This window comes from Propithecus coquereli, unplaced genomic scaffold (genome assembly GCF_000956105.1).
Source record: "Propithecus coquereli isolate 6110/MARCELLA unplaced genomic scaffold, Pcoq_1.0 Scaffold390, whole genome shotgun sequence".
Taxonomy (NCBI): Eukaryota; Metazoa; Chordata; class Mammalia; order Primates; family Indriidae; genus Propithecus; species Propithecus coquereli.
In genome coordinates this window covers 345,516-371,910 of record NW_012149619.1, presented here as the reverse complement: position 1 = coordinate 371,910, position 26,395 = coordinate 345,516, and the positions used below count along the sequence as shown (strand labels likewise).

The 26,395-nt window shown below is 51.4% G+C and overlaps 3 protein-coding genes across 5 annotated transcripts in view; 2 read left to right on the top strand and 1 right to left on the bottom strand.

Moving 5' to 3' along the window:
* TAX1BP3 (Tax1 (human T-cell leukemia virus type I) binding protein 3) overlaps positions 1-2,561 on the top strand; it is a 5,248-nt gene extending 2,687 nt beyond the window's left edge. Inside the window, exons 2-5 of one of the 2 annotated variants that reach the window (XM_012652616.1) lie at positions 812-931; positions 1,367-1,444; positions 1,725-1,874; positions 2,037-2,561. In XM_012652616.1, the coding sequence (XP_012508070.1) occupies positions 812-931; positions 1,367-1,444; positions 1,725-1,862 (336 nt within the window). In that variant the 3' untranslated portion in view covers positions 1,863-1,874; positions 2,037-2,561. Of the gene's footprint in view, positions 1-811; positions 932-1,366; positions 1,445-1,724 lie in introns of both variants that reach the window. The other variant, XM_012652615.1, reaches the window with a different exon arrangement.
* A 1,272-nt stretch (positions 2,562-3,833) lies between these two features.
* On the bottom strand, positions 3,834-21,286 carry CTNS (cystinosin, lysosomal cystine transporter). 2 transcript variants are annotated; one of them, XM_012652614.1, is made up of 11 exons: positions 21,085-21,286; positions 18,580-18,659; positions 14,979-15,057; positions 13,305-13,389; positions 10,004-10,107; positions 9,753-9,884; positions 8,924-9,023; positions 8,714-8,833; positions 7,296-7,466; positions 5,425-5,542; positions 3,834-5,157 (listed from the first exon to the last, which is right to left on the bottom strand). In XM_012652614.1, the coding sequence occupies exons 2-11, from the start codon at positions 18,638-18,640 to the stop codon at positions 5,024-5,026; spliced, it is 1,104 nt and encodes a 367-aa protein (XP_012508068.1). In that variant the 5' UTR covers positions 18,641-18,659; positions 21,085-21,286; the 3' UTR covers positions 3,834-5,023. The 2 variants fall into 2 exon arrangements, with proteins under 2 accessions (XP_012508068.1, XP_012508067.1); XM_012652613.1 differs by having other exon boundaries at positions 21,227-21,286.
* A 497-nt stretch (positions 21,287-21,783) lies between these two features.
* SHPK (sedoheptulokinase) overlaps positions 21,784-26,395 on the top strand; it is a 32,345-nt gene continuing 27,733 nt past the window's right edge. The window contains exon 1 of the mRNA XM_012652582.1: positions 21,784-22,004. Coding sequence (XP_012508036.1) covers positions 21,837-22,004 — 168 coding nt within the window. The 5' untranslated portion in view covers positions 21,784-21,836. The remainder of the gene's footprint in view (positions 22,005-26,395) is intronic.

The following is a 26,395-nucleotide window of genomic DNA, read 5'->3' as shown; positions in this document are numbered from 1 at the left end:
TGAGACAGAGCCTTGCTCTGTCACCCTGGGTAGAGTATAGTGGTGCCATTGTAGCTCACTGCAACCTCAAACTCCTGGGCTCAAGCAATCCTCCTGCTTCAGCCTCCCGAGTAGCTGGAACTATAGGCATATACCATGACGTCTGGCTAATTTTTCTATTTTTAGTAGAGATGGGGTCTCACTCTTGCTCAGGCTGGTCTCCCAACTCCTGAGCTCCAGTGATCCTCTGCCTTGGCCTCCAAGAGTGCTAGGATTACAGGTGTGAGCCACCACACCCGGCCAAGTCTTTGCTCTTGTTCCCTTGGCCAGCAAACCCTCCCTCTCTTTTCTGTATAAGTTTGATCTCAGCTTTTCCTGAACATCTCCTGTCTTGCCCTTGACAGGGCTGGTTCAGCAATGTGAGCTGCCCCAACAAAGTGCCTGCATCTTTGCAGCCCTGACCCCTGCTGCTGTGTGGATGCTCCCCTGGGAGATGGGCCTTGCATCCCTGGAAGCCATAGCACCCTGGCTCTTGGGCCAGGAGGGGCTTAGAGCACATGTTGACTAAAGCTGGTGCTTGAGACTAAAAGAGTAAAGGGGGAGAGGCTGAAGACAGAGGGCTGTGTGGGTAGGTCAGTATGGCCAAGTTCTGAGTTCCAACCCCCCCAGCCTGCCAGGCTGGTGACAAGCTGGATTTCTGCAGAGGGCCTGGGCCCCATCCCCTTGGCATGGCTCTGAGCTGGCCTAGCAGCCCGAGGCTGCTGCTGGGGACACAGACCAGATTCATTCTCCACCCACCCACCTTACCCCAACTTGCTTTTTCCTTTGCCAGCAAAGGGTTGAAATTCACAAGCTGCGTCAAGGTGAGAACTTAATCCTGGGCTTCAGCATTGGAGGTGGAATTGACCAGGATCCATCCCAGAATCCCTTCTCGGAAGATAAGACAGACAAGGTGAGGGGTACTAGGGTCCTGGAATCTCTTCATGGGGCACAGAGGCCCGAGATGGTGGGTCTCTGCTTCCTGGGCCTGCATGGAAGATGAGGCATCATCTTTCTCAAACAGTGCTCTCTAGCAAGGCCCAAGAAATGATCTGGTGGGAATAAGTAGGGGTGGGGGTAAGGAGTGAGTCTGCCAGCTCTAGTAAGGCCTGCTGAGACAGAGACCAGTAGGAACAGGAGGTGGTTACCAGCAGGGGCTGGTGCATCCATGGGGCAGCCACACTTTCCCCTGGCTGTCTGGGTATAGGCTGTACCGGCCATATGCACTGGGGAGAGGCCAGGGCAAGGGCCAGAGCAACAGCTGTGACTGTGCCATGCTGGGTTCTGCTCTGTAGATAAGGGACCAGTCCAGTGAGCACAGGGCCTGACTTGGGCTGCTTTTTTCCAGGGCATTTACGTCACACGGGTGTCTGAAGGAGGCCCTGCTGAAATAGCTGGACTGCAGATTGGGGACAAGATCATGCAGGTAACAGGTGTCTCACTGGAGAACAAGGTTTGGGCCAGAAGGTCTGAAGCACTTGCTGGTGGTGGTGGTGCCCCTGCCTCCTAGCTGGGAGAGACTCACCCACGCTGGTATTGCCCCCAGAGGCAGCTGGCTTTCTTCCTCCTCTGTGTGTGTCATCTATGGTGCTTGGTGTTCCTCAGCCCTGGGATGTCAGCTTGGGTGATCCAGGCTCCCCAAAGCCCTCTGCTTCCAGATCTGAGGGCAGGGAACTAAGGTGGGCTGTGTTCTCTCCTTGGGCCAGGTGAACGGCTGGGACATGACCATGGTCACACACGACCAGGCCCGGAAGCGGCTCACCAAGCGCTCGGAGGAGGTGGTGCGCCTGCTGGTGACGCGGCAGTCGCTGCAGAAGGCCGTGCAGCAGTCCATGCTGTCCTAGCAGCCTGCCTTGGTCTGTAACTCGTGCCTGCCTGCCTATTTGTACAGTGACACCACTTCCACGCTCTGTCTGCTCCTTATCCTGGCTTCTGCCGAGTGCTGGGCCCCAGCTCAGAAGGGCGACCGCTGACCCCAGAGGCCTGACCCAGCCTTTCTTCCCCTCTTCCACTTGCAGCCCGAGGCTCTGGGAGCAGCTCTCTCCCTTGGACACTGAGGACTGGAAACAAGGGCCTGGAGCTGAGTGGTAGTCAGTCTGCAGTGGCCACAGGCTCAGTCCCCAGACCCTGCTGCTTGGCCACAGCAGTGGCTGGGAGAGGGGGAAACACCACTTCCTGGGAGCTGCCAAAACTGGGAAATGCCACGTGGGCTGGCCTTTCCTACTTTGCCCTGGCCCCGCGCTCCTGTCACCTCTGCAGTGGCTGTGCCCCATGCTTTTCCCCATGTTGCCTAATGGGGGACAGGACACACACACTGCCAGGGGCATGATGAAGGTTTGCCTGGATAGAAGTGGGGCAGGCTCCCCATTCAACACTACTCTCCTGAGGGGTGCGGCCTCCCCGGGGTCTGCCTGCTTACCGGATTTAGAGAGGTTCGAGGCTGACACTCCAGGGCAGCTCTCAGGATTGCTATTTTTCTCTATGCCTGTGGGTTTAACTTTTGTATTTTTTTAATCACAACTTTGATAGAAAATTTTTTTATCTTATTCTTTGGAGATGCCAATCCTACTTTTGCATTTAGCTTACTAATTCACATCTGGGACAACTACTCTTGGCAAGTGCACACGCCTTCCTTTGGTTACTGTGGAAATGGGGCAGCAGGATGCCGCCCTCCCCTATGTTGTGTGCCCAATAAACAGTGCTGGAATTCACAAGGGGTCTTTGCTGAGGCAGGGGGTGCGATATTTGGGGTGGACTGGGGCGAGAGTTTTGGTTTTCAGGATGGCTGGCCTGTCTTCTGCGACAAAGCCCAACTATTCCCAGCTAGAAAGTCGGGGGCTGGTGGAGCCTTAGAAGCCTCACTGCCCTTCACAAGGACTGCATCTGTGGGAGTGTCTGGGAGCACCTTCACTGCAGCTGAAGTGGGGAGCCTGGCATGTGTGTGGTCTTTTGAGCATCACTGTGAAGTCCCGCATTGCCCCAACTTCCCTCGTGTAACCTAGTCCCAGCTCCTACCTGGGAGGGGCCTCGTGGACACCCAGGGGTTCATAGGAAAAACACCTGCCCTTAAGACTATTAAGTGTGCTCTGTGTACACAGCCAGGGGTGCAACCCCAAATGTTCCCAGAGGCTGAGATCTGGCCAGATGTGGGTGAGCTGGAGAGTGCCTGGCCCTCTGCCTACCAGCTCTGGGAAGGTGTTGCCACTCTGGGACCTGCCTAGCATTGCCAAGTCAGATTTTTAAAGAAAAGTCAAGAATTTGAAATCTACCATTTCTAAAGTATGACACCTAGTAACATTTTGTGAAAATCACTGGGTGGCCCAAATAAAACAGACCTGTGGGCTTGGTCAGGCTGCCATCTCTGCTGTACAGCAACAAGACCTCAAATGCTTTGACATTTGTTACCACTGGATAGAGGAAGACTCTGGAAAATAAGACTCCCACCACCCATGCTCCCAGTGTCCCAGTGGTGGCATGCCCTTAAAAGCCTCACCCAAGCCCTACTCACGTCCACACTGTGAGTGGCATACCCCAGTAACAGCAAAGATGTGGTACCTGTGAGACCTACCTGGCCCTAGGCGGGCAGGCGTCTTGCCCTACTCAACAGGGCACCCCTGCTAAGTGCAAGGTCAGCACGCAGCCACCTCGTCAGTGAACTTCACAACCCTGTGCCGTTTCCTTACACGGGTGAGCAAGGCCGTCTCCCTAAGCCCAAGGACTTGACTCTGAAGGCCAACACACCTGCCTTCTGCACCTAGCAAATGCTCAGAATGTGCAGAAAGGAAACAAGTCAGATTTTAATTAGAGATACAGGCCGCTCACATTGATCTTGCAGTAAATAAGTCAGAGTGGACTGACAAACTTGAGGCATATACAAGGCACATCCTGGGACCCTCCCCTCCTGCCATAGGAAGCACAGCAGCTTAGGGTGGGAGAGAAGGAGGTTTGAGGTCAGGGTTGAGCCCATAAGGATTGTGTGAGGTGGTCTTAAGTTATGTGAGGCTCCTGAACAGCAAAAAATTGGTGAGTCTCAGGTAGGGGGCTGGGAAAAGTGAGGGAAGGAGGCCTGCCCTCCCCTCCGGGGGAGCCCCTCTCACCATGTGGCAGGTCTAACGGGCTTCTAAGGCACAGACTGGTAGGAAGAGGGAGAGAAGGGATGTGTGTGCGTGTCCTGCACTCCGGATGCAGGGTGAGGAGCAGTTGGGGTGCTCAGGTGGGGCCCCACCTGACTGGGAAGGTGGAGGTAGGAGAGGGCAGAAGAAAGTGAGCCACTTCCAAGACATCCCTCAAAATATCTGAAAGGAGTTAGTGTGACAGTCTGACTCTGTGATAAAGATCCAGAGGGTGTTGGGTGTGAGTCCACTTCAGAACCAGTCTGGTGGGCTCAGAAATACTCTGGTGTGGGCCAGCTGTGACTGTAGTCACGGATGCTGAGTTACCTAGAATGAGTGTCAGGAAAGCGGCCTTCAGAGAAAGGACCTCAAGGCCTGACCCCAAAGTCCTAGCCCCTCTGCCACCAGCACCACACCTTTGAGTCCACTGGCCATAGCACCTGGCTGCTGGGTCTCTGGGAACACAGCGTTGGCAGCAAAGTGCCATTGGCAATCTCACTGCAGGGTCAGCCCTTCAAGCTGCTCCCAGAAACTGGTTGTTTGGGGCAAGGCCTTTGGCTGCAAGCTCAGCACTCAATCCTGCCTGAGACGGCTGCCAGAACCTGTGTGTGCTGCCTGAAGCCTTAAAGAAAAGAGAGACAGTGGCATCAAGACACAGGAGGGCCGGACGGCTGGCCAGGGAGGTGCAGGAGGGCCCTGGAGGGAGGCAGGCTGGTTGGTTCAAGGTGTTTGGCTCTGAGGAAGACAGCGCTTCTCTGTCCACACGCCGAGCCAGCCCTGCACGCCAGAGCCAGACTGTGTCTCTGGCCTTTGCTGGCTGAGGCCTTCCCTGGCTGGGGGTCTTCCCCACCAGGGCACAGAGCCTGGGGCTGTTTACACTGGGTCCCTGGGTGCTAGTTCAGCTGGTCATACCCTGGTTTCTTTCTGTACAAACAGAAGTGCTGGATAAAGAAGACAATGTCGAAGAAGATGGAGAAGATACCGAGTCCAAACTTGGTGGGGTCTCCGAAGATCAGTGTCCACTGGTCTGTTAACAGCCACAGGGGAAAGAATCTGGTTTTAGGTTGGCAGCTCCTCAAGCAGCTGGAGCCTGTGGGGCTGTGAGGAGTACGCGTCCCCATCTGCCCAGAAAACCACAAATCCTCCAGCCACAAAGGTCCCGTGTGGGTGTCTGCTTGAGGGCTGGGATCAACTTGGGCCCCAGGCTGCAGGCTGGAGGCGAGGTCCTGGGAAGCCTGGCCCCACCCTATGCCTCCAGCCCTCTGGGTGGCAGGCAGCCCGCCGGCTGACTCACCGTTGTTGTAGGACTGGAGGAACATCTGGAGGAGGCTGAAGCTGCCCCCAGTGAAGTCCAGGAGCACGTTGCCAATGCTCCAGCCCTCGGTGCTTTTGTAGTGAAAGTTCATGTAGGCCTGGGCCAGACAGACAGACGGAGGGTGGTGAGGGGGCCGGGTGGCTGCCTCACATGCCTCGTGACTGCTCCTCCAAACAAGAGTGGCTCTAATTCCTCCCACGCGTGTGCTTGGGCCTTGGCTCCAAGGAACACAGTGACCTTTGAGCTCTGACAAACCTCGGCCAAGGGAACAGTTTGGGTGGTCCTGGGAGTCTCATCTGCATGTACAGCAAGCAAAGCCCCCTTGTCCCACCCCTGCATCTCACAGCTCCAAAGGAGGGGGGCACAGAGGCCACTTTCATCTTCTCCATCTCTGCCTGTGGACAAAGCCCCATCCTGGTTTCCCAGCAACTTTGATTCTTCTCACCTCCAGTAACATCTGTCCCCAGACTCAGCCTGGACTTCACATGCTTAAGAAACAGGCTGGGGGTTCAAAACCCTGGTTTGAGATCTCGGCTCATCATCACAGCTGTGCTACCTTGGGCAAGTTACTGAGTTCTCCTAGCCTTAGTCTCCCCATCTAGAGAGTGGAGTTAACTCCCACCGCAAGCCTGGCTGGGGCTTCCTGGGTCTAGTGGTTGGGTCTACTGGGACATACCCCTCGTCCTGCTGCCTGTACTCTACATCCTTCCTCCAAAACCATCTTGCCCTCTGGGTTGTTTTGATTACTGCAACTTCCCTTCCTTCCACCCAGGATATAGGTCTTGGCCTCTTCGGTGGTCTTCTCCCCCACCAGCCACCACTCAGGTCCCATCTTTGTCCTCTCCCACTCTCTTCCACACTTGCTGCTACCTCTCCAGTCCTAGATGATCCCAGACATCTCCATCCTGGCTCCTGCCTCCCAGGTATCCCAACCTTACCACACTCAGGGAGTGAGGCCCCACTTCCCTCAGACCTTCACCCACTCAGAAGCCCTCCCAGCCCCTGGGGACTGGCCCTTTCTCCCCAGCTTCAGCACTCTCAGTACTGCTGGGCCAGCCTGGTCCCCTCACTGCCTCCCACACCCCCTGGCTTGCCTTTGTGCAGGCTACCCTGGCCTGGAATGCCCCTCTCCTCTTTCGTCCACAGAATTAACTCCTGCCCATACTGAGGGTCTAGCCCTGCTTCCTAGCCAAAACACTTGCCTTCCTGAGCCCACAGAACACAGGTACCCAGTGCTGGGGAAGCTGACAAGGGGGCTTCTCCCTTGGGAATGGGGTGAGTTAAGTGAAGCCCTATGTCCACGGGTACGGCTACTGGCCCTGGCCTGGGCCATTCCAACTGTGGGGGAAGATGTGTTTGACTCCAAGACCCCAGATCTGAACAGGTATGTCTGAAGACTCGCAGGAGGGTGCCGAGGGACCTCTAAGGAGAATAGCTCTGCACAGGGCTGGTGGTAGTGATGGGCTTCTCCTCCCACCAGATCTCTCCCAATCTCCTGCTGCTGTTCCTCGGGGATATCTGTTGTGGTAGTAACGGGGGCAGGGCCGAGTCACTGGGAAAGACTGGGATATGGGGATGGGGAATGACCTGCACAACCCTGATGCTCAGAGGGGAGGGCTGAGGACCCTCTACTGACTTGCTTGAGTGACTTGGCTCCAGGAAGAGCGGGCAGCGATACCGACTGGCTTTCTGCTGGCCCCACTCCTATCCGGCTCACTGGCTCCCACTGTGGCCTTCCATCTTCATCCCCGCCCCTGCAGAAGCTGCCCCATGGGAGCAGGGCCCGGGTTCTGCACCTCTCACCTCTCACACTACTGGCTTGTGAACATGCAGGAAGGCCCTGGAAGTACCTGTGGAAAATACTTGACCAGTGTGACCGCAAGCTTGATGTAGGAGAAGCAGAAGAGAAACTGCAGCCACGTGGTCACCCCGACTGCAGCTACAATCATGGTGATGAACGCAAAGAGCCACAAGAGCACCAGGAAGCCAACAGCAGGCCACGACACACGCTGGCTGCCTCGCTGAGGATGAGACAAGAGAGGATGGAAGTGTGGACGGGCATAGAGGCTGCTGCAGGGTCTCGGTGGGGCATGGCCGTGGAGGGGCGGATGGAAGGGGGAAGCTTGGAGGCCTGCTCTGGGGCTGTGTGCAGGGAAAGGCAGGGTGGGGACAGATTCCCAAGATCATCGCGCTCCATCTGGGTCACAGGATGGGATGTCACGGCCACAGCACCCACCACACCTTTTTACTATCAAGGTCTCCTGTCCACCTTGGACTTTCCAGCTCCCATCTGCTCTGCTCCCACTCTGCAGAACTGGGTGCCTCTCAGAGCTCATTCAGAAGCAGCAAAGGGTGCTGGGGATGTAAACTCCAATACTCTGGAGGCCTGTCACCTGCCCCAGCCCAGAGAATGACCTGTCCCTTGATGCAGATGGAGCCCAATGATCTCAGGAATCTGTCCGCCACCGCTGCCTTTCGCTGGACACAGCCCCAAAGTGGGCTTCCTTCATCTGAGCTTCACAGCAAAGACTAAGAAAACCTAGAAGGTTCATAAAGGAGGCAGCCAAACAGCCCCCACTGGCCTTGCACAGTGCATAAGGGGAACTCCCTGAGGGAGAAGTGAAAGCAAAGCCATCATAACAGCCTTAATAGTGCCCTTCCCTGCTGAGACACCGATGCTCCCAGCACCAATGCTGTGTCCAGGCTCCTCAGCCTGGCCCCCAGGACCCCTCCTGACCTCTTCTGAGCCTGCCCCCCACTGGCACCCTGAACCCCTGCTGTACCCATCTGCCCCTCGGCCTCCATGATTCTGTCCCCCGTGGGGAGTGCCCCAGCCTGCCCCTCTTCCTCTCATCGCAGGAACGCCACTCATCCTCGGACCACAACTAAGCGGCATTTCCCTGATGTGCTGCCCTCCTCCCCAGCTAGGCTCAGGGCCTCCACTCTGCTCCGTGAGCCGCCTGTGCTCCCCCTGCCGCTCAGCACCTGGCCTGCTGGTTTGTCATCGCCTCTCTGTGTGTTCACACCAGACTTGGGGGGTCCCCAAAGGATTGGACTCACAGGCCGTTCCCTGTACCCAGCATGGGGCCTGGCCCATTATCTAGGCCCCAGGAAGCAGACGCTGAATGAACGCACACATTTCCTTTCCGGGGGTCTCTCTGTGCATCTTCTGTTGGATGAGGTAGAGGTGGTGGGGGAAGGAGGGGCTGGGAGTGGGTATTGGCTGGGGCAGCCGTGGTGGGCCAGGCCACCAGGCCTGATCTCTCACCTCATACAGGCAGCACTGCACAATGACAATCAGAGTGAGGACGACCGCGTGCAGGCTGAAGAAGACGTCATTACTGTCCACGGGGTTCACTCCATTGGGGTATTTGAGGAGAAACTGCTCCTATTTGGGGGTGGGGAGGAGCTGAGTGGTGAGGAGTAGCCAGGCCACCAAGCAGCTTGGGCAGAGCTGTGGACCCAGGCAGGGCCATACCTTGATGTAGGGCACCCACAGCAGGCCGATGTTGAACACACTGTAGGCCACAAAGCCCGTCAGGTTCAGGGCCACGAAGTCAAAGCTCAGACCAATGACACTGTAGGGGCAGAAGGGACAAGGCAGGGCAGGGGGTGAGGTCTGGGGCCACTGCCAGAAATGGGACAGAGCTCCCAGCACACGGGGAAGGAGGGCCTGGCCCTCCTCAAGGAGAGCAATGTCCTTAGGTCCCTCCTGACACACAGTCGATGCCACCCAGTCCCTGCCCTCTTAAGAGCTGGTTCCTTTCTCCCCTCACCTCCCCCCGCCCCGAGATTTCTCTGCTCAAGTCCCGGCCCCTAGAGGGAAGTCTGGAGGCCGCCTGCAGAAAGGACGCATGTCCCTCCATAGCTCTCTGCTCGCCAGCCCTGTAAGAGGCCCATGTGGCCATGGTGACTGCAGAAACTTGAGTCCTTCCTGCAAGAACACACAAGTCAAGGCATGACTGCTTAATCTCCAAGGCCGAAGGACACATGACTTGACGCCTAAGTCCTCCAGGGCTGGATCCGAGCAGAGAGTATTCAGGGTGGACCCCCCCATGCCCATTCTTCACTTAACTGAGAAGCCCCATTTTGCTGCTTTCACAGGGAGGGGTTGAGCTGGGCAAGGTACCAAGAGCACAGCACTGGAAGTCCTACCCAGGTGCTTAGAGAGAGCTTTCACAACAGGACAGGCAGAGAGAAGAACAGAGAGGGGGACACATGATACCAAAATGCCTGCAGCCTGCTGGAATTCCCCTCAACCCCCTTACGGGCCCCAAGCAAACCTGCACGCAAAGCTCAGTGGTTACCTTTTCCGCCTCCAGTTCTTGATCACCTGAGGGTAGAAGGAGATGGACCAGGCCACAAAGTAGATCCAGCCAATCACCTGGTTTATGATGCTCACGACACTGCTGTGGATCACCAAGAAGCGTATCCTTGGGCTGGAAAGGAATTTGGGGACCGGGATGAGCTGAGGCTGGGCTTCTGGAGAAAACCCCCATGTGCCCCACACTGCCTCCCCTCTCATCACGTAAGGCCCACACGGGCTAGGCCAGCCTACCCAGTCTGGTTGGAATGATTTCCATGCAGATAAACAGTAACTTGTCCAACATTTCGAGATGTCACTTGAAAAGAGGAATCTGTCACTCCAGGAGGCACCAAAACCTGTTAGGAAGACTGAATGTTATTGAGGGCACCATTGAATATCTAGCTCCAGGCTCCACGCTAGGGAACACAGGGACACGTCCCATACGGGCCCTGCCTTCCACGGGCTTACTAACCAGAGGGAGACATGGGGCCCACCAGCCAACTCGAACCCCCCCATCCCATACATCTGTGTCAGACTCTCTGAGCAGAGCTATGGCCTTGTCCTCAGGCCCTCCCTGGCTTATCTCTGAGGGAAGGGGGGATGTTCTCTTCCTCTCACTAGCCATGTGTCCTTGGGCAAGTTATTCAAGCTCTGATCTCAGTCTGCTTATCTTTAAAAGGGGTTAACAAAATTATCTACCTTTCCGTGTTGCTGTGAATGACAGAACATCTATAAAGCTTACAGTGTAGAGCCCGACACATGGCAAGCTGTACGTGCTTACGATCACTATGATACTACAACTACTATTATTTATCCTTCCATCATTACTAGCTCTTCAATATCCATAGACAGATGTCTGCCCCATGCCCAGCCTGGTTGCCAAGTGACAAAACAGAAGAGGTGTATGCACCAGATACGTAACAAGGAGAACACTTTCACCCTCATTTTTGCCCAATATTTATCAAAAGCTCTGCTCCACAAAAAAGTACCTGGAGGCCTGCCTGCAATATTTGATCTCCCAACCGTTCCTCCTGATACTCTCAAATCCCCCCAGAGTGGCAGGGAGCAGGATGATAGCTTTACTGAACCAAACTGTCTCCCCCTGCCCCCAACCTCTTTGCTTCCTGGATAACACCCTGGGTCCTGCCCTCCACCCACATTGCAGGTACCCAGAGGATTTGGCTCATTTGATTGCAGTGGCTTCTTAATGAGGATGCCTGAAGCACTGCCTTTTTGATCTTAATACCAGAAATCAGGGGGCTTTAGCAGAACAAATGAAATGGTATAAGTGGCTGCTGCACAGCCTGGAGCCCAATTTATGGTGCACATCTTGCAAGCCGTATCTTCATGACATGTACCACTCTTGGCTCATTTATTTTCCTATCAACTCATTTTTTCTTCTTATTAACAGATTTTCCTTGCAATGTTGTTTGGGTATTTGTAAGTGGCCACTAAATCCCTTCTGGAACAAGGCAGGGAGAAAAATCAGTCAATCAGAAATTGACTGATACAAGGCAGAATGAAATGATAATGATGGCTACCTTTCATGGAGTGCTTTCTATGTGCCAGGTACAGTTCTAGACATTTTATACTTGGCTAGTGTGTTTACTCTGACTCACAATGCTGTCAGGTAGACATTACTAACCCCACATCTACAAATGAGGGAACTGCGCTGTGTCGGATGAGGTACCTCACCCGAGGCTCTCGGGCCATGCTCCTGGACCACCTGACTCCCATGTTCTAACCAGAGATTTCCTGCATCCCAGGTAGTGGAGAGCAGTGGTTAGAGCTGGATGGGGAGGGGCCAGTGAGGCAAGAGCCTGAAAAGGTGGGTGGTGCCCATAAAGATTATCTTAACATAAATGGCTTGACTCCCACTGTTAAATTAAAAAGAACAAAACCTGAACTATAACATATATGCAGAAAAGTACATACATCAAAGCTTGATGAAATGTCTACAGAATGAACACGTCCAGCTCCCAGATCAAGAAATGAAACATTCTGTCTCTAGTTTAGGATTATTTAAAAAAAAAATTCTCAACCCCCAGAAGCCCCGTGTGCTCTGCCAGTCTCCCCTATCCCTGAGGGTAACCACTGTCCTAACACCATAGATTCCCTTTGTGTTTGTTCTTTACATTTGAGGAGTCGTACAGTTCAGGCGTTTTTTTGTGTCAGGCTTCTTTTGCTTAACATTTGTGACTTTCACTGATTTTTAAAAGATGGTACTTTCACTTAGATGTTTGGTCCTAAACTAAGTGATTGGTGTTCTTCCGAGAGTCTAAATCTGATCTGCAGGTCAGAGGGCTGTGTGCGAGAACCTGCAGTGAGAACTGGTGGCTTTCCTCGCCCTGCCCTGAGCGTTGGGCAGGAGGGGGAGCTCAGGGAAATGGCGCTGTCTAAGGATGTCCGGTGCTCACCAGGGAGGGACACGTACCTCCCACGTGGGGTCCCTTTAGCTGGACACTTGGATCCCTCTCTCAGCAATGCTATATTTTTCAGATCATAGAAATGGTTGAGATTGATCAAGTTTCACTCCTGTTTGCTGGCTGGGGGCTCAGAGCTGATTTGCAGCCCATCTCTACAAGCACCCAGGGCCTCACGACACACCTCATGGCCATCTCTCTCACCCTTGCATTCATCTCCCCACCCCCAGCTTATTAAGTTATAATTGACAAATAAAAATTGTATATATTTACAGCATGCAATGCCGTGCTTTGATATATGCATACATTGTGAGATGATTAAATCAACCTAATTTACATAGCCGTCAGTTCACATACTTAGCATTTTCTTGTGGTGGGAACATTTAAGATCTAATCTCTTAGCAATTTTCAAGTATGCAGTACATGATTATTAACTATAGTCACCATGCTGTACAATAGGTCTCCAGAAATTCTTCATCCTAACTGACTTTCGTTCATCTTGTTTGTTTTTTAAACCCTTATTTACTCCCCTGTGGATGTCTTTTATCCAGTTGAATGGCACCTGGTTCAAATCCTGGTTAAGGTGGAAGCAGGGTACACACAAACAGATAAACGCATAAAGCTGTGAACACTCACTATGAGATCAGACGACCTCTGACACAGGTTTTTGGAAATGACCCCCAACCAATGGCTTCTCAGAACAGTGCTTCACAAACTTGAATGTGGACCCAAATCATCATCGGGGGCTCTTGCTACCTTGTGGACTTGGAATCAGTAGGTCTGGAATGGTGCCGGGGTTCTGCATTCTTAAAAGGTTTTTAAGCACGGCCAGTGCTGCTGGTCCCTGAATGCCCCTTTGAGTAGCAAGGGGTTAGAAAACCATCTTAAGAACTTCTACATTCTCAGAACCACTTCTGCCTCAGGTTTCTTACTATCACCTTCTTAGTTCCATCTAAAAGGCATACAATGTTCATCCCCAAAGAGACCAACAACGCCAACATCATAGATTTTCAGGATGATGGAACAGGGGCAGCCCAGGTGACCTATTTCCACAAGCTCTTAATTAAATGTGTTTTGTTACCTAGCACTTCCCTACCTGTCAGTTAAAATGTATTAAATGTATTACTTACTTCGTCAGGGAGCTCAAGGATAGTGATATTTTTTGAACGAAATGTGATTTCAAAAGTGATCACCAAGGTTGCGTTTAATGGGTGCCTGTGGACGACAAGAGTCTGATTACTGCTGAGAAGGTGGACTCCTTGAGATCTCAACCCACCCTCAGAATTACACACTGGGCCTTCCTTTCTCAAAGAATTAGGCTTAGGAAGTGCTATGTGCTCAACCCAGAGGGGTAGGGAAGTGGAACCCCTGCTCCTTAGGTATCTTCTATTTCTGGCAGGACACTAGATGTCCCTTTGGGAGTGAGAACACCAGAAGGTAGCAAACTGGCTCTGAATGATAAATGAGGACTCTGGTGGCCAACAGGACCATGGTTCCTTGCTCTGGTGGGAAAGGCTTCCAGAGGGGCTCAGGTCTGAGCAGGACTTTGAGTGAGGGTCAGAATTTTTTTTTTTTTTAAGAGACAAGGTCTCTGTCATCCAAGCTGGAATGTAGTGGTGCGATCATAGCTCACCGCAGCCTCGAAATCCTGGGCTCAGGTGATCCTCCTGCCTCAGCCTCTGGAGTAGCTGGGACTACAGGTGTGTGCCACAATGCCCAGCTAATTTTTGTATTTTTTGTACAGACAGGGTCTTGCTATGTTGCCCAGGCTAGTCTCAAACTCCTGGCCTCAAGTGACCTCCCAAAGTGCTTGCCTAAGGGTCAGAATTTGATTGAAGGAGGTGAGGGCCTTCCAGGCAGGGCATGAGGAGGGAGCAGCGTGTCCCTGGAAAGCTGGGAGATGTGTCTGACTGGATAAGGTAGACATGCTGGCTGGCAGCAGCCTGTTGGGGCCTCAATTCTGGGCTTAAAGGCCTGGACTTAACTTGGAAGGCAGTGGGAGGACACCCAAGGGTTCTGGAGAGGGGAGAGGTGTGGTAAGAGGATGACTTGTAAGATTTACAAGGCATCGATGTGCAGAGACGACAGGAGCTGGGAATGGAATGGCAGGCCTGCTGGAGGGCTGTAGAACCAAAGCTTTGGTTTGAGATCTGACCTCCCAGGAGAGGCGAGGCAAGGGGATAGGAGTAAAGGACAGGGCTCCAGATCATCATTTCAGGGAATCCGCATGGCTGGAGGCAAGAAAAGGACAAAGCAGCCAAGAGTACGGAAGCAAGAGGCAGGCTCTCTGGCACAGTCTGGACTAGGTTGAGACCCTCATGCCTGAACCAGCAGACATCAGCAAGTAAGACTCTCAGACAAGGCTAGGCATGAGCATGACAGAAGCAGGGTCCACCCAATGTGATCACTTCTGCTTTTGGAAGTGAGCTCAGAAGTGCTGACAAGTAGCTCAGCCCTTGCCCCTGGACCTTCAGGGATCTCTTCAAATACTCAGAGTCTTGGAAAGGACCACTGTGAAGTCTGGCACCAGCTGCTGGTCACTCAGGACTCTTTTCACCTGGGGAAAAGACCCATGTCTCTGGGAGAAACACCCCTTCCTCTTCCTCCCCGTGGAAACAAGGGTTCAGTGTGGGGGTCAGACTGTAGGAACCCACTCTGCAGCCTGGGGCCTGTACCACCCCTTTTTCTATGTCTTACGGTTAAGAGGCAAGAGCGTCACATCAGAAATATGAACACACTGAGAGCCATGGGTCAGCCCTGACCCAGTTAGTGGGGTTGAGGACAGAGCCAGGCTGGGAACTTACCCGAGGGCGATGCTGACGTTGGCTGAGCTGCCGTTCTCCAGCTTCACGGCAGGAGGAACAGTGAGGCTGACGGTGGACTCTGGAAGGGCGCAAATCAATGACATGAGGTGTCAGGCCAGAGAGCTCAGGCCCAGGAGCCCTAGTTCATGGTGGGAATGGAAACCTCAGCCTCATTAGGCTCTTTCCCCATCTTCTGCCAGAGACAGAGGCAGAAAACACAGGTGGGAGCAGGAAACGCTGTAGCTTCCTCCTCGCTCCACTGACAGGCTCTGAGGGTCTGCAGCTGAGCTACCCAGAGATAGTTTGAGAACCATGGGGTCCAAAAATTACCATGAGGAATTCCAGTCAGGACCTGGGACTGCAAAAGGCAGATGTGAGCCACTTCTTCAGATGGAAAGCACAGGGGTCTCCTCTGTGGAGCTGGGATGCTCTGGGGACCTGGTCCAGCCCCTTTTCTGCACTGTCACATACCAAGTTTCTAGAGAACCTGTCTGGGCTCCCTTCCTAACCCAGCTCTACCCACTCACTGACCCCCTTCCTGAGGCTGACTATACGCTGGTGACTGGAGGAAGAAGGGTGAACAATCAGGGACTTCCTCTTGTCATTAAGGTGTTAACTCAGGGCAAAGTCACAAATAGGTGCCTGTGACTAAACAAAACAAGAAAAACAACAACAACAACAAAAAAACCAAATAGGCCACCTGGATGAGGGAGGAAGCAGGTCTGGATCTTGGAAAACCTTATCTTGGGGGCCAAATACCCCAGAGCACCTTGGTCACAGAACGAGACTGAGTTAGCCTTTCTCTGACCGCTTCCTGTATTCTTTGGGCAGCCCACATCTCTGCCCCCACTCCCAGGTGTCCTCCTAGCCACACCTGCCCATCTCCCCTCCCCTGCCTCACTGCCTTCAGGTTATGCACAGCCGAGAGGTCATGGTTAAACCTAGACCAAGCCGGGGAAGCAGGTGCACAGCTCTGATGAAGGCATCTTGTAGGGGTAGAGGCTGCCAGGGAGGCCTAGCTCTCCCTCCACTCAGACTCCTCAAAGGTAGATGAAAGATTTGAGATCAGAAATTTTAGATGCTTGGGTTGGAAAGAAACTTAAAGTTATCTAATTCAACCTCTGATTCCCTGTCTCAATATTCCTGCTAAGTAGTTTCTCTTCCTCTGCCTGAACGCCTCCAGAGATAGTAACCTCACCTCCTTCCAGGGACTCGGCTAGCCTAAAACTTGCCCTCCTGGGCCTGCCTCTGTTACCCAGAGCCTCTCAGACCCTATCTGAGCTGCTTTCTCTATACTAGTCCTGCACATGTGAAAGAAGATGGAAGCTCTGTCTTGAATCTCCAAGTCCCCAGGCTGAGATTCCCACAGCCCAGTCTCCAGTCCCTCACTGCCTGGCTGGGCCCCTCAGGGTAGGATGTCCCCACACTGGCCTTTGCAAAGGCCAAGCTGCTAGGTCCCTCTTACATGAAGTCTCAGGGCCCAGAGGCAGCTTTGGCAAATCTATTGCTTCTTTGTTGTGCTCATGGCTCTGAGACCATTCCGAGGCTTTGTTCTGGGCTTGCACAGCTGGGGTAGTGCAGGACTTCCTGTCCCTGCCCGCTCAATTTGACCTAGAGCTGAGGACCACACAAGATAAGCAAGTCCCAGAACCAGCCACTGCTCAGGACAGGGATACTTGAAAGTGATGCCAGGCAGCCACCCATAGGTCTGCATTCCTGGATGGCCTTAGCTCTTTCACAGTCCTTGCATTTTTTTTTTTGAAACAGGGTCTCTCTCTGTTGCCTGGGCTAGAGTACAGTGGCGTCATCATAGCTCACTGCAACCTCAAACTCCTGGGCTCAAGCAATCCTCCTGCCACAGCCAACTGAGTAGCTGGGACTACACGCGGGCGCCACCTCGTCTGGCTAATTCTTCTATTTTATGTAGAGAGGGGGTCTCACTCTTGCTCAGGCTGGTCTCGAACTCCTGGCCTCAAGAGATTCTCCCACCTCAGCCTCTCAAAGTGCTAGGGTTACAGGTGAGAGCCACTGTGCCAGGCCAGTCTTTGCATTTTAAAAGGGGAGGTTGTGAACTCTCAAAGAACTGGATCAGAAAATGTTTATTTTCCCTTCGCATAGCACTACAGAAGGTAGCAGTGCTCCGCAGCTGAGATATTGGGCACTGAAGTCACACAGTTCCATTCTGGCTCTGACATATCCTAGCTATGTGGCCACTGGTAAGGTACTTAGCCTCTCTGAACCTACATTTCCTTATCTATAAAATGGGGAGATTAACAAAACCTATCTCACAGGGTCATTTTGAAGATAAAATGTATTAATATAATGGAGAGGGGTCCTATGCGGGTCCCAGCTTTGTTACTTTCTAGCTGTGTGACTTTGGGAAAGCCTTCTACCCTCTCTGGGCCTCAGTTTCCCTCTGTATAATTGGAATGGTGGTAGCTGGATTTTTTGGTTTTCTTTTTTTCCCTAGGGAAGTACATTAGCATTACTAATGGAGATATCAAGTGTGCAAATGAGCACACACGTGTGTGTACACACACTCCAGCCTCAGTCCCAGAGAATATGATCCAATAGGGCTGGGTGGGGCTCTGGCACCCGTGTTGAGAAATCCTGGGTTCCATGGTCTAAAGGACCTTTCCTTTCTTGGAAATTGCTTATCCACAAGGTGTGACTACAAAGTAACATGCTTTAACAAACCTGTAAGTGATCAGATGGCCACTATTTGCTCAGAGATTCAAGAGGCCAGATAACCACAATAGTACAAGGCTCTTTGGAAACTTCTGCAGAATTTGTATTGTTTATCACTTGCAATCTTGCAGTCTTTGGTCAGGGATGTCAAAATGTATTTGATCTTTGACAACGGCCACGCTGAGGATCAAAACAACAGGGCTGGCCCCCTTGGAGTGTTAAACACAGCTCTTCGTGGAAGGAATTCCAGAAATGTTCTGGGCAGTGGGAGAATTACTAGAATGACAATCAGTCCTCCTACAAGGATATGCAAACTCTGATACCAGCCTGTGTTATGTGTGGCCCCTAGACCTGCTGGGGCTGTCGCATCCTGTTCCTTAGCTCCTCTCTAAGGGGAAGGTTTTCTTATTTTACATGGGGATGCCGGGCAGACTCCTCAGGTATCTGTGCTTGGCAGAACCAGGTAACCAGGTACAACAGGGTGGCTACCTCATCTGCCTCCCCAGGGTCTCCCAGGACCCACAACTCTCTGTGAGGTCCATGGGGCAGGGGCATAAGGCATTCTTTAAGGTATTATCCTAGGTTGTTGGGGCTCCACAGTTTTATTATACTTTGAGAACCAGTTGCATAGTCTGACTTTAAGAACCAACTGTTGACTTTGGTGATACAGAAAAGGTAACAGGGACACCAGGGGAGAAGGCCAATTAATTGTGGAGCCATCTGGCTCTTTGTAAAACTCCTGGACCCCAGACCTGGGTCTGCTTCACCACCCCAGTGGCCGCTTGGCTGAGGGACAGGCAGACCCACATAGTCTGGACAGCATCAAACCCTTGACGACAAATAGGGCAGGCTACTCACTCCTATAGCCACCATTTCCCTCTTTACAAAGTTGATGACCTATTTTTAAACTTACCACATTTCTCTACGAGCTTCAGGGGAAAAAGGATAAAAATAATCAGCCAGTTCTTTAACATGTTCCCCGATTTCTCAGAACTAGGAAGAAAAACAGCAAGTTCACATTAAGGTTGCATCAGCTCAGCTCCAGGTGGACAATAAGCCATCTGGAACCATGGGGTGGGGCAGCTCATAAAAGACTTTCACTTATACTGTTGACCTCACAGGCTTTGCATCACAACCTCAGAGGAGACCCCAGAGGACTTATCTTTGATATATGGGGAAACAGGCTCAGAGCAGCCAAGTGGGTTGTGTAAAGTCCCATCCCGAGGAAGTGAACAAAGACCCAACTTTTCCCCTTCTCAACTGCTTTCTGTTAACTTAATTAACAGAAAGAAAGGATGTAGTTTTACTGGCTTGAGGTTCTTTTTTCCCGAAAAGTTATTAAAGCCATGGTCAGATATTTGAATTTGTGAACCTACAAACCTCAAGGAAATTCATTTCACTTTCTGTCCTGGGATAAGAATCCAAGGGCTAATGATACCAGCTGACCCATAATTAAGACTTTTTCATTTGACAAGTGTCACCTTTCCAGGACTGGCTGGGATCATTCACAATGAGGACTCAGGGAGGACAAGCCCCAGAGTCCTGGAGCAATTCATTGGTTTAGAGCAGGAGACAGGGTGCTGCATTCCCATAACACCAACACACAGCAGGTAAACCTTAGGTTAAGAGGGGGCAGGTCAGCATGGATTTCTGTAACTTGAACTCTACATGCTGCCTCAGTGTACAGTGCTCAGGCGCTCCCACCCCTGACAGCCTCTGGGGGGTTCCTGCAAAAAGTGGGGAGAGCTGGATGAGTTCTGTGTGGAAACATCCCTGCTCCCACTCTAGTTTCAGTTTCCCCAAGGCCTTCAGGAGCCTCCTGACACCTCCATTCTACCTTCCTCAGGAAGTTACCCTTAGTGTCATGTAATGCTATTAGTAAAACAAATAAACAAAAGAAGTCTCCTTGACTGCTTCAACTGTCTGATCTCCACATGCCCCCATCTCCTCCAGGGGCCTCTTTGCCTGATCCCTTAGGTCTCCCCACTCTCTGGCTTCCTCTGGGGTCCTTGCCCTTGGTGCTGAATCCATGTGCTCTCTCCCCTTCCATCTCTGTACCCTGACCTTCCAGGAATTGCCCTCTTGTGTCTATGGAATGACCACAGGCCTCCCTCTCACTCTTGCTGCTCTCTGTTCCTCACATCTGCCCTGTGTCCTCAAGTTCAGGATTCAGTTTGTTGCCCAGGGCAGAGTCTGGGTTTCTCTCCAGAAATGAAATGGAGAATCAGGCCGAACTGGCTCCTCTCTCATTTCACATAAATGGAATGCGGAATGAGAAAGTCAAACACTTGGTCAGCAAAAGTTCCCCAGCCTCAAAGGCTGAGACACCTGGAAGATGACATGAGAGACGGAGAGACAGACATTGAGAGTTAATCAATTAAAATGCTAAAAAAAATCAGATCGATAATTATACACAACTAGTGCCTTGTGAAAGCTGCAAGATAGAAATGAAACATTTCCAACAATGGGCCCTGTCTGACATGCCCTTCTTCCTGTGTAAGTTCTATCATCCAGGCCTCCTTCAGATGTCAAGCATTTCAAGAAGTTTCTCCCATCCCCTTAATCCCCTCCCAGGAGTAACTTGGGGTCAGGGATCTCCTGTGGCAGCTCCTCCCTTCCAGAGTTAATCCTGTCCTCTGTTCTGGGGCCTGGAATTCCCTGGGTCTCCTACTTCTAAAAGCGTAACACAGACAATGCCAAAGAATATGTGCCTGGGGACAGACTGGATAGGTTTGAATTCCGGCTCCCCCGTTTATTAGTTATGTGACCTTGTGGTGCTACTTAACCTCCTCAAGCTTCAATTTCCTAATGGAAAAACAGGGATGGTGATAACTACCTCACAGGATTTAAATGAGATGAAACATACATTCTTAACTGGTACTAAAAATGGCTCTTGGGGGGTGGTGAGAAAAAAATCTCTTAGATATTACAAAGGTTTGTGGCCCTGCAAAGGCCTATAGCATATAAACAAATACAGAATTTACTGGTGTATTAAGGTTTCATGGGAGGGGGTATTAAGAATAAAAAAGTTGAGAAACAAAACAGAAGTAATTACTTCTGTTGCCTAGTGCACTTAGCAAGCTCGTACAAAGCATGTTATTTTCCTCAACGTTATTAAAAAAGGCAGGGTCCAGGTATTCTCCCTGCCACGAATTTGAAAACCCCAGAGGGCCGAGTAGGGCCTCGTTCTGCCCAGTCCCCCGGAGCCCAGCACTCAGCACTTCAGCAGGAACTCCTGCCAACGGTCCCCTCAGCATCTGGCTTCTCCAAAGCAATCTGAAAACTCCCCAACCCAGATTCAGGCGGCAACTAAGCAGGGGGCAGGGCAGGGTCTCGGAACTGCACTGGGGTAGACACCCACACCACCCCGGCAGCACCGCGTCCCTGCTGCCGCTCACCACCACCCGGGCCCTTAAACCTGGGGGCTGTCCGGTGTCGCGAGGCCAGGACGGGTGGCAAAGGGTGGCACCGAGGCGCGGGTGAAGGGGGCTGGATCCGTGGCTGGCCGCTCCACTGACGCGTTGTGCCAGTCTCTGGACCTCGAGGGCTCCGCCTCTCACCTCATCTGAGGACCGACCACACGGGACGTAGGAGCCTCGCGCCAGCTGCCGCTCGGGACGGTGCCGGTTCCCCCAGCCGGCTAGACTTTGTGGAGGGCGGGCCCGCTGTCACCTGACCTCAGCCACCTGACTCGTGGGCGCTCATCTCCGCGCGGTGCGCTCTGGGAGTTGTAGTGGGAGACTTAGCCGGACAGAGCTGGGCGGGGCGGAGGCGGATGGGGCCTTGGCAGGGATGGAGGCTCTGGTGTGAGGGAGGATTAAGCCACTTCTAGGGAAACCGAGGCTCTGGGAGTCTCTGGCGCCCATCGGCGAACCCCCAGCTCTTTTGGTGAGCTAGGCTTGGCCAGCGCTCCTCTGTGCCCGAACTGCAGCCCTGCGGGGCGGGGCCCTCTAGGTCCCGCCTTCTGCCACCTCTCCGCCTATAGCCGGGCCCCGCCGCGAGGGGCGCGTAGGGGGTCTGCCTTCTTCCACCAATGGGAAGACTGGAAACCGCCATGTTGGGTGTGGCTGAAAGATTGGCAGGCAGGGCCCCACCCCGGCGCCTCCCTCTCGGGTGAAGTGTGCGGGCGGGAGCGCCTCGGGCGGCAGTGCTGCGCGGGTCACCGAGGTCATGGCTGCGCGGCCCGTCACTCTCGGCATTGACCTGGGCACCACGTCTGTGAAGGCGGCCCTGCTGGGGGCTGCGCCCGGCGACCCATCCGAGTTCGTGGTCCTGGCGAGCTGTGCCCGGGCTGCGCGGGCAGAGGTGGCGGCAGAGAGCTCCGCGGCCGGGCCCCAGGTGAGGTAGCGCCCTGGAGCCCCGCCGCCTCCAGGAGCCTCCTGACAACTCTTTTCCTCCCCCAAGGAGCGTCCTTGACAGCCTGTCCTGCAAAGGAGTCTGCTCCAGCCTGTCTGACCTCGCCTGTCCCCTTCTCCTCCAGGGGCCTCTCTGCCTGACAGCCCCACCTGATCCGTTAGGTCTCGCCCCAGGAGCGTCCCCATCTCCTGGTACGGATCTCCCCACTCTCTGGCCTCCTCTGGAGGCCTTGCCCCTGGCGCTGGATCTCTGTGCTCTCTGCCTTCCACTCTCGGTACCCTGACCTTCGAGGAGGAATTGCCCTCTTGAGTCTATGGAATGACCACAGGCCTTGTTCTCACTCTTGCCACTCTGCTCCTCACATCTGCCCTGTGCCCTCAAGTTCAGGATTCAGTTTGTTGCCCAGGGCAGAGTCTGGGTTTTCCTCCGGAAATTGGATGAAGAATTAGGCCTAACCAGCTCTCTCTCTTTCCACAGAAGTAGAATGCATACTGAGAAAGTCAAACACTTGGTCAGCAAAAGTTCCCCAGCCTCAAAGGCTGAGACATCTGGAGGAAAGAGCTCAGCTGATAGAAAGACATTGAGAGATACGCAGATGAAATGTTTTTAAAAAGGATTACATTGACATTTTTTTTTCTTTTTGAGACAAAGTCTTGCTGTGTTGCCAGGGTTAGAGTGCTGTGGCGTCAGCCTAGCTCACAGCAACCTCAAACTCCTGGGCTCGAGTGATCCTCCCGCTTCAGTCTCCCAGAGTGCTAGGATTACAGGCGTGAGCTACCGCACCAGGCCCAGATTGATACTTTTTTTTTTTTTTTTTTGAGACAGAGTCTCACTGTGTTGCCCTGGCTAGAGTGCCGTGGCGTCAGCCTAGCTCACAGCAACCTCAAACTCCTGGGCTCAAGCAATCCTCCTGCCTCAGCCTCCCAAGCAGCTGGGACTACAGGCATGCGCCACCATGCCCAGCTAATTTTTTCTATATTTTTAGTTGTTCGATTAATTTCTATTTTTAGTAGAGACGGGGTCTCGCTGTTGCTCAGGCTGGTTTCGAACTCCTGAGCTCAAACAATCCGCCTGCTTCAGCCTCCCAGAGAGCTAGGATTACAGCCAGATTGATACTTATATACTACAGCTAGCGCTTGTGAAAGCCACAAGATAGAAATAGATAATTTCAGGATAATGGGCTCTTTTGGGAGATATGGGTAGGTCAGAAAAGTTGTCAATTCTCAGAGCTGGATCCTGTTAATTACCTGAAAAAGGTAGCTCTATGTTCAGTTAATTGACATTAGAAATTAATATCAAGGAACTTTCTGTGTAACCTCGACTTTTTTCTGGGCCTCAGTTTGTTCTCTGAGTTGAAATAGGTAGACTCTAAGGCCACTGCCAGCCACAAACCTTGATTTTCTGAGTCAAGCCCCACCCCCAAGAGCTTTGTTTTTCACAAGCTCTTACCACATATCTAGACTCAGTTCTTTAGAGTTCAGAGCCCATTTTGCTCAGAAGTGTTTTATTTTATTCATGTTTTCAAATTTTTTTTTTTTTTGAGACAGTCTTGGTCTGTTGCTCAGGCTAGGCTACAGTGGCCTCATCATAGCTCACAGCAACCTCAAACTCCTGGGCTCAAGTGATTCTCCTGCCTCAGCCTCCCAAATAGCTGGGACTACAGGCATGTGCCGCCATGCCTGGCTGATTTTGTTTTTTAATTTTTTGTAGAGACAGGGGCTTGCTCTTGCTTAGGCTGGTCTGGAACTCCTGGCCTCGATTAGTCCTCCTGCCTTGCCCTCCCAAAGTGCTAGGATTATAGGCATGAGTCACCAAGTCCGGCCTAGAAGCATTTTAGAAGATAAAGATTTCAGGAGCACTTTGCATTCTCATAGAAGTTTTCAAAATTAGTTTGGTTGGAGCATCAGGGTATTTTAGAATGATTACTTCACTTCCTGGACTATGAAATGGAGGCAAAGTTGGGTCTGACACTGTGGGGGTGGGCAGGAAAGCTGGGATTTCAAAAGAGTGAGCTCAGACAGTGCCCCTTTCTCTTGAAATAGGGCCACTTATGGAACAAACAGCATTGCTGTGATTTCATCTACAGCAGGGTTTCTCAACCTTGGCACTGTTGACATTTTAGGCTGCATAGTTTCTGTTGTGTGTGTGGGTATCCTGTGCATTGTAGGATGTTTAGCAGCATTCCTGGCCTCTACCTGCTAGATGCCAGTAGCACCTGCCCCTTCCTCCCAGATGTCACAACCAAAAATGTCTCCACAGTAACAAATGTCCCCTAGGGGTCAAAATATCCCGAGTAAGAACCACCTGACGGCTGTGTTCTTTCCTTATGTTCACACGTTTCACTCATTGAGTATTATGTATACCAAGGTCTAGCTTGGCAGCTATGTGGAAGATCAGATTTTTAGGTATTTGCACATGTAAAATATAAGTTTTTTGAGGGAAGCTCTGTGACCCTTTCTCTGCTATTTATTTTTCCTCTCTGGGCTTCAGTTTCCTCAGCTGTAAAAAAGGGTGTGGGGAAGTAGGGTTGAGTGCCTTTCTAAGCACTCTTTTCAAGCCTGAAGTTCTAAGATATGATGTGGGTATAGACTGACTGATCAAGGAACGGGGGCAATGCCTTTCTGGTTATGTTGTGGGTCTGCCTATTGTCTGTCCAAGTACTTCTCCCTGATCACACTCAACCCTAAAACTGGAGCTAACTGCTGAACACTGCCTCCCTTTACTCCCACCTGGCCTGTTTCCCTCCTCATCTGTTTCCATGTACACAACTCGCCCATCCCGGCTTCTCTGTCCCAGGCTGATGTACTATCTGATGGCCATGTGGGGGGACTCTTCAAAGTAGCCCTGCCCAGTAGAAATGCAAACCACAAATGTGAGCTGCGCGTGTCCTTTTCAATTTTCTAGTAGCCATATTTAGAGAAACGGAAACAGGTGGAATTAATTTTAATTGCATAGTTTATGTAACCCATTATCATTTTGACATGTAATAATCAATAGAAAATGTATTAATGGGATATTGTACATTTTTTTTCATACTATATTGAAATCTGGTGTGTATTTTACATTTCCAGCATCTCAATTCAGACTAGTCACATGTGGCTAACGACTGCAGTGTTGGACAGTGCAGGCTAAACATATCTCTCCCCTGCTTCCTTCTTGCTCCCCCACTCCACCCCCACCCTGTCTTCTTTCTTCCTCGGTGCCTGGTAATCTTTCACTTCCTCTTGGCTATTGTGTCTCCTACACATAAAGCATCCTTGTCAGGATCTGGGGCTGCCTTCTCAGGAAAATGCTTTGTGCTCTGTCCCCACCCTTTCCCCATCCTCCCTTTCCTCTTTGTCCTTCTTTCTGTTCCTTGTTTGTGCTTGTTAGGAGCCAGAAACAGCCCCTGACCAAGGCCAGCAGGTTGATAGGAGCAAGTGAGAGGTTTGTTCCAAGGAAGGGAAGGCTGTGCTCCCTCGGGGGAAGAAAGGGGCTTGAGAACTCAATTTTCCCATGCTTTTCTAAGACCATGGCTTTTTTTGTTCCCCAAAGAACCAACATTTGTTAAGAGCTGATCCACATTTCTCTTCCCCTTCTTCTCTTCTGAACTTTCCATGGATCCTTCTAGTTGTTAAATAGAAGTTTAGTTTGTGCTTTGAGGGGATTTTTGTGTGCCACAAACAGTTTACTTTGGATAAAATCAAATAAGTGTTCAATTTATGAAATTCAGAATCCTAGTTCTTACTTAAACTTTTAAATATCTTAGATGTTTTAAACTGCAGTTATACATTTAATCTATTTTTTTGTTTATGTACTGCAATTGATTTAAATCTTTTCAGAATACTTAAGTAATTCTTATAAATTAAATGCATACCTCTGTAAAAACCTTAAATGTTCTTGTATGTTTCAAATCCTTGTATAAATGTAGTAAGATTTGAGCTTATAATTACTAATCTAGAGCAGTTACTCAATTTCACATTTTAAATCAAAATTACGAAGGTAACCTAGGCCACATTATCTTAAACATGTAAATTTACTTAAAATACTAAGTACCCTGAGGTTCCTTAAACATACATATTAATAACATAGGTGTGATTCTTTTAAACATGGATGTATTCAATTCTTGATCAGTCTACTTTGAAATTTACTTATTCACCAAGAAAACAATTATGTCATCTGAGTTGCTTTCACAAGTGAATATTTTGTGATGGTCGTTTTAGCTTACTGAGATTTCTTACTGATTACAGGCATCTGCTGGAATGGGATGGGACCCTGGCGTCCTATTTATAGTCTTGAACTGGGACTTGATAATTTGAAGGAAAAGGTAGTCACAGAGCCCAGATTTCTTAGATTCTCATCACATTGTTGCCTACCTTTTTTTTTTTTTTTTT